The sequence below is a fragment of the Sinocyclocheilus rhinocerous genome, unplaced genomic scaffold, assembly GCF_001515625.1.
Source record: "Sinocyclocheilus rhinocerous isolate Xijiao unplaced genomic scaffold, SAMN03320098_v1.1 scaffold153, whole genome shotgun sequence".
In the NCBI taxonomy this organism is placed as follows: domain Eukaryota; kingdom Metazoa; phylum Chordata; class Actinopteri; order Cypriniformes; family Cyprinidae; genus Sinocyclocheilus; species Sinocyclocheilus rhinocerous.
Window position 1 is genome coordinate 4177955 of NW_015660878.1, and position 14401 is coordinate 4192355.

The following is a 14401-nucleotide window of genomic DNA, read 5'->3' on the forward strand; positions in this document are numbered from 1 at the left end:
ATTTTAATCTCTAATTTTAAATGGAAAGAGCACAGACAAAGCCTTAGTTTGTTTATATGAAGAGATTTATTTTATTTGTGTTATTTATTTGATTTGGGGCTTGTTTTAAAATTTCAATTTAGTTTTGTTATTTATATTTACATATTTTGTTATTTAGCATACACTTTTATCCAAAGCAACTTACAAATGAGGACAATAAAAGCAATCAAAACCAACAAAAGAGCAATAATATGCAAGTACTATATTAGTATTTTATTATAGTGTTATATTTCAATTTCACAAAGAAATGTGCAGCATTTTGTCCAAGCAATAATAAAAGGACACATTGAATTTATAATTTGTCTTAAATCTAATTTTGTAAAAAAAAAAAAATAATAATAAAAAAACCGTGAATCGAATCGTTAAATCAAAATCGTGAATCGAATCGAATCGTGAGTTGAGTGAATCGTTACATCCCTACCAGTTTGCAATTTAGTAATTGCGCCACATGCTCGCAAACTTCTGCTGCAGCTGTTGTTTGAGAAGTTTTGGGCACTGGGGTCATTCCAGGGCTCGTTGATGACAAGCAGAGGAAGTGTGAGGTTGGAAAACGGTTTAGTAATTGATAGTTGTGAACTGCTGCATGCACATTAAAATTCTATAAGAATGGATAATAGACCGTAATACGAACAAAGTTTATCACTTTGAACCAAAATCAATACTTCAATGCTATATGCTTGGCAAATCAGTTTCAGGAGACCTTAAATGTCAATGTTAACCTTTTGAGAGGATGAACGTTGTCTTTGTCTGCAGGTGTGGAAGTGGAGGACTGGTGAGTGTCTGGTGCTGGAGGGCCATAAGGAGCCGGTCAGGAAGTTTCAACTGTTGAACAAGTCTACTTCCTCTCACCTGTTCTCTTGGTCGTTTGATGGCACTGTTAAGGTAAACAGAACCTCTACTAATTTCTCTGCATTTGCAAATGAATGAATCCATCTAAAGCACACATAGAATATGAAGGATGACGTGTAGACCTCATTTAACTCTTTTCTATAGACTGCATTGCTTTCAGAGCAAAACATGGTTATCAAGACCAAATTGTGGACTGAAAGCACAGTCAATTATGATCATTAGGTGATGCATGCACTTAATCACTTGCAAACAGCTTTTTTAGGATCTCATCAGCAGTAGTCGTTATACTTCACCCCAGTTGTAATCAGGGCTTCTGTGGGAAAGATTGTTTACATGGTCCACAACTTCCTGCCACTTTCCACAAATAGGGTACAAAAATGGGCCTGAACCACTCAAATTTGGTCTATAAAAAGAGGTGTTTATCCTTGATTCAAAGTCTCGGTAAATTTATGAGTTGTTTGATTTTCTGTTCCATTTGTATGATGTCTAAATTGTTTGAAATAGATTTTTTTTTTTTGGTAGTTAAGATCTAGATTTTTTAAAATTATTTTTACTAAGATAAGACTGTAAAATTCTTATATATATATATAGAGAGAGAGAGAATTGTGTTTTTATTTTTTTTATGTAGTCATCTGAGGTGAGACAGGCCAAAATGTATACTTGAATGTTTAAATCTAGCAACCCTTTCATATTAGGTTTTTTCCCTTGTTTTTTGTTAAGTTTATAATTGTCATGCATTTCAATTTTCAAAGTTAATTGTTCAAACCGTGGGACACTGAAGTGTACCATATTAATACAATGCTCCTCCTGCCATTTTCAGCAAAGCAGTCAGTTTCTTTTTGTTGCAGGTCTGGGATCTGAACAGAGGTCAGATGCTGCAAGACCTTGAGTGTCATAAGGGTGCTGTCCTGTCATGTGACGTGTCCTCTGACGGACGTCTCTTTGCCACCACATCGGCCGATAGGACTGCTAAGGTCAGAGAAGAGGCACAGATTCATACATCAGATCAGTGTCAGCGGACAAGATATTGTTCACATTAAACTCTCAGAGCTCTTCGGCTGCCTCTGTGTTTAGATCCTGGACTCCGACTGTGCGAACACCTGCTCCCGTTACACTGTTAGTTTGTTTACTGTAGGTGTGAGTCTGTGTTGGTACGGTGTAAGGACTGTGCTAGGTGACTACCTGGAGTATCTTTACTGAGCCCTGGGTGCTTGCCTTAATGATGCCATGTACAGCCAAATTCTGCCTAATTAACTTTGCGTGAGCGCAGTACAAAAGCTCACAGATACACGTACACACGCATGACGTCCTCTGTTTGTGGTATCAGAGGTCAGAGTCCAGTCTGCTCTTCTGAGAGCGTAATGAGATGAAGTTCTCTCGTTCCGTATGACACCGCCTATACCAGAAGAGCTTTCTAATGAGATGCCATGTTCAAGTCTGTCTGCCAGAGCTTCTCACTGACGAGAGAGAGAGAGGACGGCAAAGTGAATTTGGAGAGCTGATCAGAAAAATCATTCCTGCCAAATGGACCCGCCGCAAATAATGACTAACTCGGTCTAAAATTAGAGATGGAAAAACAAATTAAGCAGCAGTTTTGATAATTTGCTCAACCTTGTTCCGATTCCATTTATTATTAGATTAACAATTTCACGAAGAAATCTATCAAAAATGACATTAGATGTCGTCAAATTATTTTACAGCACAAAATAGCAATGTTATGAGATTTGCTCTTGTTCAGTTCATGCAGTAAAATGGCTCATAACTGCTGATTTCTGTTCCCTAAGGTGTACAGCAGTGCCTCGTGGGAGATGACTTTTTTGCTGAAGGGACACGAGGACTGCGTCCGTAGCTGCCGTTTTTCTTGGGACAACAAGCGACTTGCGACGGGCGACGACAACGGAGAAATCCGGGTAAGTATAATCTTAAGCTGCTTCAAATTGTAAATCAACTGTGTTAAAAGGAGTAAAGATCTGATTGTGGCCTTGATCAAGCTTCAGAAAGATTTTGGTATGTGTTATGCTGAGGAGTTGGGATATTTTTGACCTCATCCCTCTTTTATTACTTTTTCTTTGTTTTTTTGTTTTTTTAATTTAAACCAAAAAGCCAGTAATGATGCCTAATAAAAGTACACTCAGATATTTTTGTTAAAAAAAAACCCCTTCACAATTCGCAATAAAGCATACCTCATCCCTCTTTTATTACTTTTTCTTTGTTTTTTTGTTTTTTTAATTTAAACCAAAAAGCCAGTAATGATGCCTAATAAAAGTACACTCAGATATTTTTGTTAAAAAAAAACACCTTCACAATTCGCAATAAAGCATGTCTTTCAATCAGTTTGTTCCCGATAGTTGTGCCTCCCTGTTACTTTTTTGACAGCTGTATTGGCAACAGTTCTACATATTAACTGCACACTTTTATTTAAATTCTACACATTATAGGGGACTGTAGTTTCTCTAATTAAATCACCCAAATATGGTTGTAAAGAAATTGTAATGGCAAAGGTAATCAATAATGGTGAATTTTGGGTAACTGTGAGCAGACGTTATGGCCACATTGAGAGCAAATGGAGATGTTAAGAAAAGTGATGTAGGAACAAATACATCTTGAAACCTCAAAACTCGGCTTCCCATCCGTCAGTTCTGCCAAGCCTTCTTTCTCTGAGTTTTTCTTGCGGGGAGACCGGCCCGGTGCTCAGAACTGTAAAGAAAAAATCTACCTTATCAATTAAAGATGCTTCTCGCAAAGAGAGAAAGTGAGAGAAAACCACAAAAAGAGAGAAATGCTGTGATGTTATAATTCATGGCCTGTGGTGATTTTTCAAAGCTCACGTCTCTGTTTAACACACTTTACTGCCACGGTGAAATGGCAAGTGCAAAACGGACACGTCACATCTGTAAATCCGGCTTTAGTGCTGTAAATAAGCTAAAACACACCAAATACAAATATATCCTTCTCACGAGCAATTTCTGATTGTTCCAAGAAGCATTGATGCATTATAAATACACTTGTGAAATCTACGTTGTGTTGTATGTGTTTTGATAACCTATTACTTTTGTAACAATGATGTGTTGTGTATCTGAAGCTGTGGAGCATGCTGGATGGAGCTCTTCTGAAGATCTGTTCACGGGACACTAAGGACTCCATGGACTCTTTCCACGGTGGATGGGTGACTGACCTGCACTTCTCCCCTGATAACGGAGTACTGGTCTCTACGGGCGGATACATCAAGGTACACGCATTATATAGTTGACATCACTGTATACAAGCAAACGCTCAGTGGTGCACCCTGGAAAAGAGGTTTTTTTTGGTTCGCTTCATTTAACCTGGGAGTGCTTCATGTGTGGTTATGATTCAGAGCTGGGTAAAAATAATAAAAAGGTTTATAATTTTGTTTTATTGGCGAATGAAAAAAGCAGCATAAATCATTACAGCCTGATTTCTGAAAACAACACAAACGTTATGAGCCTAAGTGTCTTAGATGAGGGTCTGAAACCCTGTAATAATTTACAGCGTCAGCAGATATGTAATAAATTAATTAATGTATATAAATTAAAATAAACCCACTGAATGGTATTGAAATTGAAAATCTGTTATTACATTTATTATTATTGCTATAATTATAACTTTTCTTAATTCGCAATGCTCCATTGGCCTGCGTTCTTTGAGGTGTTGTGCAGATCTGCAAAAGTGCAACCAAGATGAAGTCTCGCCAGTCTGTTTGTTGTGACTCATGACTGTTTCATCTGTATTATCAGGCAGGCGCTTGTCCGATCGCTCATGTCACCGAGACACATTATCATATCAGGAACGGAGCGAGACTAACTTCCATCAACACTGTCAGCCATTATCCATCACGCTTTGAGACTTCTTTATTAATGTACTCGGAGCCGTCTGTACATTGTGTAAGTGTCACAAGCGTAATGATGCTTCATCACGCATCAATCTGTCAGTTTATCAAATGTGTCTGCATCAGGCTGACCCTCCGCGTGAGCGACGGATCCGTCGGAGACCCGATAATAAGCTCTGATTGATCGCCAGCTGTCCTCACACTCAGGATCCCGCTGTCTGTAATATGAAATGATAAATGAATCATCGTATGCGTCGGTGCCAAATCCCCAGCCGAACCTTTTCATCAGACCGAACCAAACCTGCCGTAAATCTGCTACGACCACACAAAGGAAGGAGATGTGTGAGACGCGAGTCGTCACACTGTGCTTCCTGCACTTCTGTTGCGATTTGAGTTTACGTGGCCTGCAGGATCCGGTTACATATCGGAGCAGATGTTGTGAAGTCAGTTTTTTTTCCGTTGCAATAGTTGATCCTGTGAAGGATCCCTGGGTATTTAGTTTCCTGTCCATGTTGTCTCTTATTTGATATAGACAAATACTGACATTTTCTAAGCAAAATTATGGTCTGAGCCATGACCTAGCAGTTTGCACATTGAGTTGCGGTGCTAGTGTAGCGGCACAAGTTTGAGTTCAGCCTTTTTTGTCCTGTTTTCACCATCTTCTCCTCTGTCGCCAAACGTGTTAAAAAAATGTGACCTAAAGACCCCAAAAAGATTTAAAAGAATAGCAGTAATGAAATGAAGCTGAATTTTGTCAGGTGTCATAATGCAAAGGGACAGCAGCCTCGTTTGCTCCATTAAACTCTCGGTTTAGCTTGTCATTCAGTCTGGTATACTGTATATCGCCATGCCTGAGCTTGTTCAGCACGGCAGCTTTCTGCGTTCACTTTGAGGTGATCTGCCTCTCAGCCGCATCTACGTCTTTTGATGTCTGCCTTCTGCAGTTTGTCAACGACATGTTTCTATTTGTGTCGAGCCGTCAGCGACGTTTGTTCTTTGACACCATTTGCAGTTCAGTCCATCAGAGTACAAAAACAACTGAGTCGACTGGCCTGCCGCCATCCACGTTTAATCTCACGGAAACAGATCTTAGTTTTAGAGTCAGACGGCGAGTCTGGGATTCATTAGTTATAGCATTAGTAAATGCTTGCAGATTCAGTAATTCTGACTCCAAACTAATTTGTGAGGCATACGTATAGTTTGACTTTTGCTTATTAGCTGGATCAGGCTTGATTTTTATTAAAGTGTGTTTCATGATGGGAGTTGAGTGAAACTGCCTAGTGGAACAGCAATGAGTTATTTCATGCCATTTAAAAGTAGAGACGTTCCAATGTCAGATTTTCACTACATGAACATTGTGACCAAAGGAATTCATTGATTATTGATATTGTAGTATGTATAGAATTTTTAATCGGATCAATTTTTTTTTAAATATTTTTTTTAGCTTAAGCCTGTCTTCTGATGTGTTTTTGTGTAATTTTGAGAAGTTGCAACCAGTGTTTAGGTGCAGTAATAATGGCATCTATGTTGAAGCATCAACCAGATAATTACTGGAGTTGTTTGCTTGCTTATTGTAGGTGTAGTATTAAAGGGGGTAGGTCACCAAAAATGAAAATTGTCATTAATTACTCACCCTCATGTGGTCCCAAACCCGCAAGACCTTCGTTCATCTTCAAAACACAAATTATGATATTTTTGATGAAATCTGAGAGCTTTCTGAACCTACATAGACCGCAACACAACTGACACGTTCATTGGCCAGAAAGGTGATAAGGAATTTGTTAAAATAGTCCATGTGACATCAGTGGTTCAACTGTAGTTTTATGAAGCTACGAGAAAAAAAAAAATCCAGACTTTATTCAAAGATTTGTTGTCTCCTCCGTGTCATTGTTCGACGTGCGTTTGTCAACGACATGTTTCTATTTGTGTCGAGCCGTCAGCGACGTTTGTTCTTTGACACCATTTGCAGTTCAGTCCATCAGAGTACAAAAACAACTGAGTCGACTGGCCTGCCGCCATCCACGTTTAATCTCACGGAAACAGATCTTAGTTTTAGAGTCAGACGGCGAGTCTGGGATTCATTAGTTATAGCATTAGTAAATGCTTGCAGATTCAGTAATTCTGACTCCAAACTAATTTGTGAGGCATACGTATAGTTTGACTTTTGCTTATTAGCTGGATCAGGCTTGATTTTTATTAAAGTGTGTTTCATGATGGGAGTTGAGTGAAACTGCCTAGTGGAACAGCAATGAGTTATTTCATGCCATTTAAAAGTAGAGACGTTCCAATGTCAGATTTTCACTACATGAACATTGTGACCAAAGGAATTCATTGATTATTGATATTGTAGTATGTATAGATTTTTTAATCGGATCAATTTAAAAAAAAAAATTTTTTAGCTTAAGCCTGTCTTCTGATGTGTTTTTGTGTAATTTTGAGAAGTTGCAACCAGTGTTTAGGTGCAGTAATAATGGCATCTATGTTGAAGCATCAACCAGATAATTACTGGAGTTGTTTGCACTATTATTGTAGGTGTAGTATTAAAGGGGGTAGGTCACCAAAAATGAAAATTGTCATTAATTACTCACCCTCATGTGGTCCCAAACCCGCAAGACCTTCGTTCATCTTCAAAACACAAATTATGATATTTTTGATGAAATCTGAGAGCTTTCTGAACCTACATAGACCGCAACACAACTGACACGTTCATTGGCCAGAAAGGTGATAAGGAATTTGTTAAAATAGTCCATGTGACATCAGTGGTTCAACTGTAGTTTTATGAAGCTACGAGAAAAAAAAAAATCCAGACTTTATTCAAAGATTTGTTGTCTCCTCCGTGTCATTGTTCGACGTGCGTTTACGACAGTACCAAGCATGTTTTTTTTCTTTTTTCTTCTGTGTTAAAATAGCTACAAGAATACTTTTTGTGCACAATGTTCTTACTACCTTACTGTCCCTTGGACATGTCAGTTGTATTGCTGTGTATGCAGGGTCAGAAAGCTCTTGGATTTCATCAAAAATATCTTAATTTGTGTTCTGAAGATGAACGAAGTTGTGATGGGTTTGGAACGACATGAGGGGGAGTAATAACAGAATTTTCATTTTTGGGTGAACTATCTCTTTAAAACAACATCAGTTAAATTTAAGCATCACTTTTATCATCATTACCTATCGACACCCCTAACTGACATGGAAAACAGTATTAATGTTATTTTAGGAGCGTTCTGTCCTTTTGTCTCTGTCTGTTGTCATTGAGACAGGACATGTCCCATCTCCAGTCCAACCCAGTTTCATGTGCAAAGGACAAATCAGCAGGGCATCTGTCTTTTCATACTGTTTCCTTGTCCGTTTTCCTTCAGCTTTGTTTTCAGTCTCATTTGTCAGGATGTCTGAAGTCTGCATCAGTCCATCGTGTCACGTTTGTATTTATTAATTTTAAATCAAGGCAACATTGTTAGGAAACATGCGTAAAGAATGATGCTAGTGTACGTGCACGAGTCTAATAACTAATTTTGCCCTTCACTCTGAGAGGTAAATGTTTTGTGTGTGCTTGAGTGATTTATAAAGGCTGCTATCAGTTTAGCTTTCACTCATAAAAGACAAATGGTTGTTGTAGCTCTGTGTGCGAGTGACAAAGCGTTCCTCCGTGTGAGACCGAAATATTTCCTGGAGGGGAGCAGAAACGGATGAGGAGGTCAGCCAGGATATTACACCTTTAGTGAGGAAGAGGCTCATACGCATTAAATCACACCGCCCGACTCATTTTGGTTCACACACGTAGTGTTGTTTGTCCTCTGGAGGATTTGGCTGGTGTTGGGAGACTCGCAGTAATTCACACACATCAGCTCCAGGGCATCCAGACCTTCACCTCTACCAGACAGAACGTTTATATCACCGTGGTTTATATCCCACCACAGCGTTCACCTGCAAATAAGAGACTCTTTATTTCCTGTGTCCGTTTCTGCTGTCGAACAACGGTGAGAAAAAAAGCTGTTTGATTTTTGTAGCAGTAGCAACACTAGACCCAGACCCAATGGCACGACCAGAGTTTCACAATTCCTCTGAGGTGTCTGGAAGCGTAAAGGAGATGGCCTTGTTCTTGGCCCGCTGTCACAAGTGTCGTTTCTACACAACGTTCACACCCATTCTGGCCGTCATTAGACAAAGAGTGAGTGAAAGAGGAAATGGAGGGAAAAACCAGGGGAGATTTGAAGATGGTAGATTTTTGTTGTGAAATATGCGAGGAGTAGTTGATTAACTCAACTGAATTGAATGCTAATGCACACAGAGTTGTCCTTGATGTAGAGTTGTTTTTATTCAATGTTCATTTTCAATAAAATGGTTGGGAGACAATTTGTTTAAATGTACATTTTATTAAAAGACGTTTATTTATTTTCTTTTTTTGTAGCAGAAGTAGTTTGTCACTGATTAAAGGTCCTTGCACACGGAGTCCGACATTTTGATGTGTTTTTTTGTATTTGTCATCCTTTCCTATCAAAATGCTTGCTATGGATGCGAAAAGGCAGAAAATCCAACCTGATCTGAATTTTTTTTATGATGGAGGAAAGTTTCGGAGGCATTGTGTAAACGGGATCGACACAACCTGAGGTGGTATTTATTTTTTTAACGTGCAAAAAATTGGGCTGAGAATTTTGGACTCGCTGTGCAAAGACCTTAACTTGCATAATGTTTATGTAAAGGTAGGATTGTTCCAATTTTAATGCACTTTGCAATGCGAAGTGTTTGGAAAGATGTGTGTAGCATGTTTAATCCAAATGAAAATTTGACTATTTGTTTGTAGGTAAACAAGCATTTCCGTTTGATTTTGAAGGTTTTTTTTTTTTTGTCTGCTGGTTGTAGCCTTTCATTATTTAATAGTTTCTGAGAGAATTCACTCAATCCATCTGTTTGTCTTTTCATTGTTTGCCAGCGGCAGAAGCACTTGTACCGCAGGAAAGCTTGACACAGATTGCAACACCTGTCACTTGTCACTCGAAGGCTCTGCTTTCTTAATTTCTCTTGCGCACCCGTAGCGCAGCGACGGGAATGGCAGCTTTGCCGAACTATCAATTGCCTTTCTATCCTGTGGCTCGTACGTTACATACCAAGCCTTTAAAAATCGTATGACAGGCTTGCGAGTAACAGACCAAAATTTTAAGTGGAGCGGTTCATGTGACGTTTGGCGGCGTAGATTTGTCTTTTTTGGATGATCGGTCCCTTTAACTTGCTTATACTTGATGAATTGTCCTGCATTTCAGTTTTGTCCAGAGGGGAGATGTTTGCCTTTGAGAGAAGTGGCTTTTTGTCAGACGTGGGCCATTGAGCGGACAACCTTGAGTGTAGATGTCTTTTAGGTTCTCGCAGCACCTCATAAACGTTCAAAAGATTTCAAACGGCACAAGTTACGATTTTCACTGCCTGTAATGAGTCAACTTTGTCTTTATCTGGTTGAAAGTGATCTGAACGTTTGGCTCGGGGCGGGCAGAGACACACACGCCGGTGCCGAGACTCAGCGATTGGGTCCTGGCAGATGACCCGTCAGAACGCGTTCACACAGGAAAGATGCTACTGAGGGCTGACAGCACAGCGCACGCACACCCCTGTTCCTCTCAGAGGATTCCTCTGTCGTCGCTCTTTCCATTGTCTGCGGTGCGCAAAGTACAAAGACAAACAGAATAAGAGTAAGAGATTGTAGGAAAGAAAGAAAAGGGATTGTGTGCACATTTCAGCCTTTGGAGTCTTAAATGAATAATTTAGCTTTGAAGTCTGTGGTGGGTTCCCCCTGCTCCTGTGGTAGTTGAGTTAGACAAGGTATATGGGGTTATTGTTGCGTAATGCGGCCTGGCCAAGTGCCTTTTTTACTGCAGGCCAGAGAAGCATGATTAAAAAAAAGTCTATTATGAGTTGTAGAGTCAAAAATGGATGCTGTGACAGCACCAGACATACAAGATTCTCCCATGTGATGCTGCAGAAGTGACACTAAATAAAGACTGCAAACAGTGCCGTTACAATTGTAGATTTTAGATGACAAAAGAGAATACAAACAGAAGCGTTCCCTGGTTTTGAATATGTGGTTTAATTTGGAAATGTCACTTTAAAGTCAAATTGTGTTTTTGACAGAGTAGCAGCCGTAGCCTGGCCAACCCAATCACCGCACAGTGGCGTTGGTGGTCAACAACCCAAAACACACAGGGGGTGAGAGTGAACAAGAAGTAACGGGGCCACTGCAGCCACTACCTCTATACCCTCGGGCATGTCGCTCAACTTCACAGCGCCCCGGGGTCAGAGGATGACAGCTGACCCCTGATCTTTGGACCTGAACCGTCCCTGTCTGCTTGTGTTTGTGGAATTGTGATGTCTCAGGAGGAGATGTGCAATTGTTCACTCACTTGAGTGATAAAATGGTCCTTTTTTTCCATCTTATTCATTCAGAAACTTGTAGAAATCAGTCTAGTCTGCTTTGGCTACATGCAAATGTTTTTTCATTGTGTGGCATTGAAGGTGCGTAATATGTATTTGGAGACCAGTAGAGTGGATGAAGCGGAGCAAGGTCAGGTGTGTTTTCCAGACTGCACTATGTTGTCCACTGTGTGTAGCAGACTTGGCCTTGGCCTGGTGAATAATTGAAGGAGGTCCTGTTCCTTTACTAGTGACATTTTTACCCTGGTTGCATAATAGCACTTCTTAGCCTGAATGTGCAGATATTTTGTGTGCCCTATGTTGTATTTATTTTTTGTGTGAAGTTTGTGTTTGAAAATGCTTTCTCTCCATCTGCTGTCGCGTTTGGGCCGTTGCCTTTATGCCGATGTAAGGACACGGAGTTTCAATTGAAGCATACAGCAGAAATGTCCTATTTATGCATGCAATGCTATTTAAGTGATTCCGACTTGCATTGGCACTAAAACATCAGCGTGTTGAATTTGGCAGATGTGGTGCTTGGACGTACGAGTCCAAAATTTGTTTCCTTGACGGGACTACTTTGTTAACTTGTAAAAAATAAAGCACACGTTCATCCAGTGGAAAGAAGAAATGTGTTAAGCCCTTTTGGACAGGATTAGTTTTCCACAAGGAGCTCAGGTGATTTGTGTTAATCCTGTCCGAATGAACCACGACTGCGTTTACAAATGTAACCTTGAGCAATTTACCTACCGTCGGTCTGCACATTGCTTGCCGTCGCACAAGCTTCTTTTTGTAAGTAGTTTCAGAGAAAAGAATATTAAAGCCAAGTGGTGTGAAATTGTCAAACAATTGAGGTAGCTGATATCGTGTAGTAGAAAAGCAATCCCATCTGCAGGCGTGTTGTATATTTGGCGGTTTGGTACACAGGGCGGAGAACTGTCTCAACTGGTGTGTAAGTTTTTTTTTTTTTTTTTTTTTTTTTTCACCACACAGCAGTAAGTTGTGGAGAATGAGCTTGTTAAATGCAAACGAGAGGCGTTAATTGACCGAAAGGGCTGCCTGACGGAGTCCGTCAGGGGTCGTGTTTGTGCATCTGCACGCGGAGACCGTAAAAACCAGCACTGTGGTTGAAGGCATCTGTCGTCACTGACGGTTTGGCCGGTAGCTGCGCGGTGGCCTCATTTTGTCAGCATGCCAAACTAACGACAATCACACCGCAACCCTCCAGCATTCACACTCATTTAGCAGTTGTGTTGACATGCATTTGATGATGTTTCCTTTGCTGCTTTCTCCGTGTTTCCGTGCAGCTGTAGGGAAGTGAGACCCTCCCTCAGGTGTCGGTGTGTGAAGGTTTGCACGTGTTGTGCTATTGAAAATATTGTCATTTTTACAATGAGACACCGACATTGAGGTAATGTTGCTCATTGTTTTGTTTGTTGCAGTGGTGGAGCGTGGAGACCGGAGAGGCCTTGCAGACGTTCTACACGATGGGAGCCAATCTGAAGAAGATGCACGTGTCTGCCGATTTCACGACGTTTGTCACAGTGGACAGCATCGGAATCCTTTACGTTTTAAAGAAGGTGGAGGGAGGAAGCGTCTAGATTTTGTTTTATGAAATGTTTTAAGTATAGTACAATGTTTAGAAGCAAAACTTTTGTGGAGAAATGTTGTGAGTGCAAGAAATGTGGCCGACTTCAAAATCATTCATCTGATTCTTTTTAGAAGTGTTTTTTCTTACTGATGTTTCATAATATTGAATTGAACAATATGTCCTTTTCCATGCCATGTTTTTGTGCTGTCGTAATTGAAGGCAGGTACTGTGACCCTCATTGACGGAAGCCTTTGTCTAATTTTTTGAAAGAGCTTACGCAGTCCAGTGTGGTATTTCCTCTGAGGCCAAGCTTTTGAACCAATGTCTTAATATGTGTAAGAAGTGTGAAAAGTGCTTTTTGGGTCATTGTGCAGTAAAATTTGTAGCTAAGGTGTGATTAGTGAAGTTTAACGCAAGGGCTTTAAGCTGGTTTGCCAATGAAATGACAATCGTTGTAACCTTATGACTACAGACTTTATATGTAATGTACATGGAGTAGCAAAATCATGGGGATATAGCACAGTTTGCGGGTAGGTTTGTCCGTGAGATGAGGAAAAAGAAAAACTACATGGGATTTCAGCATTGTCTGTGAAAAGGAATTGCTAGTGGTGCTTGTAAGTGAATGTGTAATGAAATGCTGTAACCACAGTCCAATTTGTCCATGCAGGTACACTATTGGATTAGCAAAGGGTGAAAATGTAATTGTTTTTGGTGCTTAAGCATGTTTTATGTGAATGTAAAATGCAATACACAGTACTTGCCTTGCACTTCCTTGATTGTGTCATCATTGATGGTAGGATTGATGTTGATGAATGTATTATTTGCATGTTTGTTTTTCCCCAGTGCTTTACTGCATGGAAGTAGATGCATGTGGAGTGTTTTGTTTGTTTTTTTCATGTCCCAGGTAAGGTGTGTTAAAGGCCCCAAAAATGTTGATTTGTATTGAGCGTGTGTCTGAGAGGGAGGACGGCAGCGTAACGCATGGCTGTGCTGACGGCAGTGGTCATGCTCTGTCCGTTTCTGACACTGCCTGGCAATACACAGTACTTGCCTTGCACTTCCTTGATTGTGTCATCATTGATGGTAGGATTGATGTTGATGAATGTATTATTTGCATGTTTGACACTGCCTGTTGGCAGCTGGCTAATGGGAACAGACAGTGCACTGTCATGTCCAAATGTCATTGTCGAGCGGAAGTGGTAGATTGTGTTTGTTGTTTGCAAACATTTGTGAGAGAAATGCTTTTTGAGGTAAGTATGATGTAGTGTTTGAGGAGTTGCTTTGTCCAGGATGGTGTTTAGGGAAATGTAGCCAGAGCGGGGCAAGTAGAGCAAGTGTAGTGGGGCGAGTGGCAGTAGTTTTCCGGAACTCCAGTCCCAGGGAGCATGTGAAATGTAGTGTGAGGCGGGTCTTTAGTACTGGAGTGTAGAATCCTGGGTAACAGCATGGTGTTGTTGGCGTGATATGGGACGTGGACCATGCAGTATTTGTGGTTTTGTAACGTGAAAAGAGCACATGCTTGTGTGTGGGTGGAATGTGAGCATAGCACGCAGTAAGTGTCTTCCCAAAACACGGAAAAGCAGGGCTTGTGGACCTCTTTTATTACATGAAAAGCAGGGGGAAGTGGGGGGGAAGTTGAAGAGGAAGTAGCTAAGTATTCGTACTTGGCACAATTT

The 14401-nt window shown here is 40.4% G+C and overlaps 1 protein-coding gene across 5 annotated transcripts in view; it reads left to right on the forward strand.

The window, feature by feature from the left end:
- LOC107725574 (apoptotic protease-activating factor 1) overlaps positions 1-13521 on the forward strand; it is a 30495-nt gene extending 16974 nt beyond the window's left edge. For 3 of the 5 annotated variants that reach the window (XM_016534867.1, XM_016534868.1, XM_016534870.1), the window contains 4 exons: positions 1737-1862; positions 2673-2798; positions 3971-4117; positions 12577-13520. In XM_016534867.1, the coding sequence (XP_016390353.1) occupies positions 1737-1862; positions 2673-2798; positions 3971-4117; positions 12577-12735 (558 nt within the window). In that variant the 3' untranslated portion in view covers positions 12736-13520. Of the gene's footprint in view, positions 1-1736; positions 1863-2672; positions 2799-3970; positions 4118-12576 lie in introns of all 5 variants that reach the window. The other 2 variants (XM_016534865.1, XM_016534866.1) reach the window with 1 other exon arrangement.
- Positions 13522-14401: the final 880 nt, after the last annotated feature.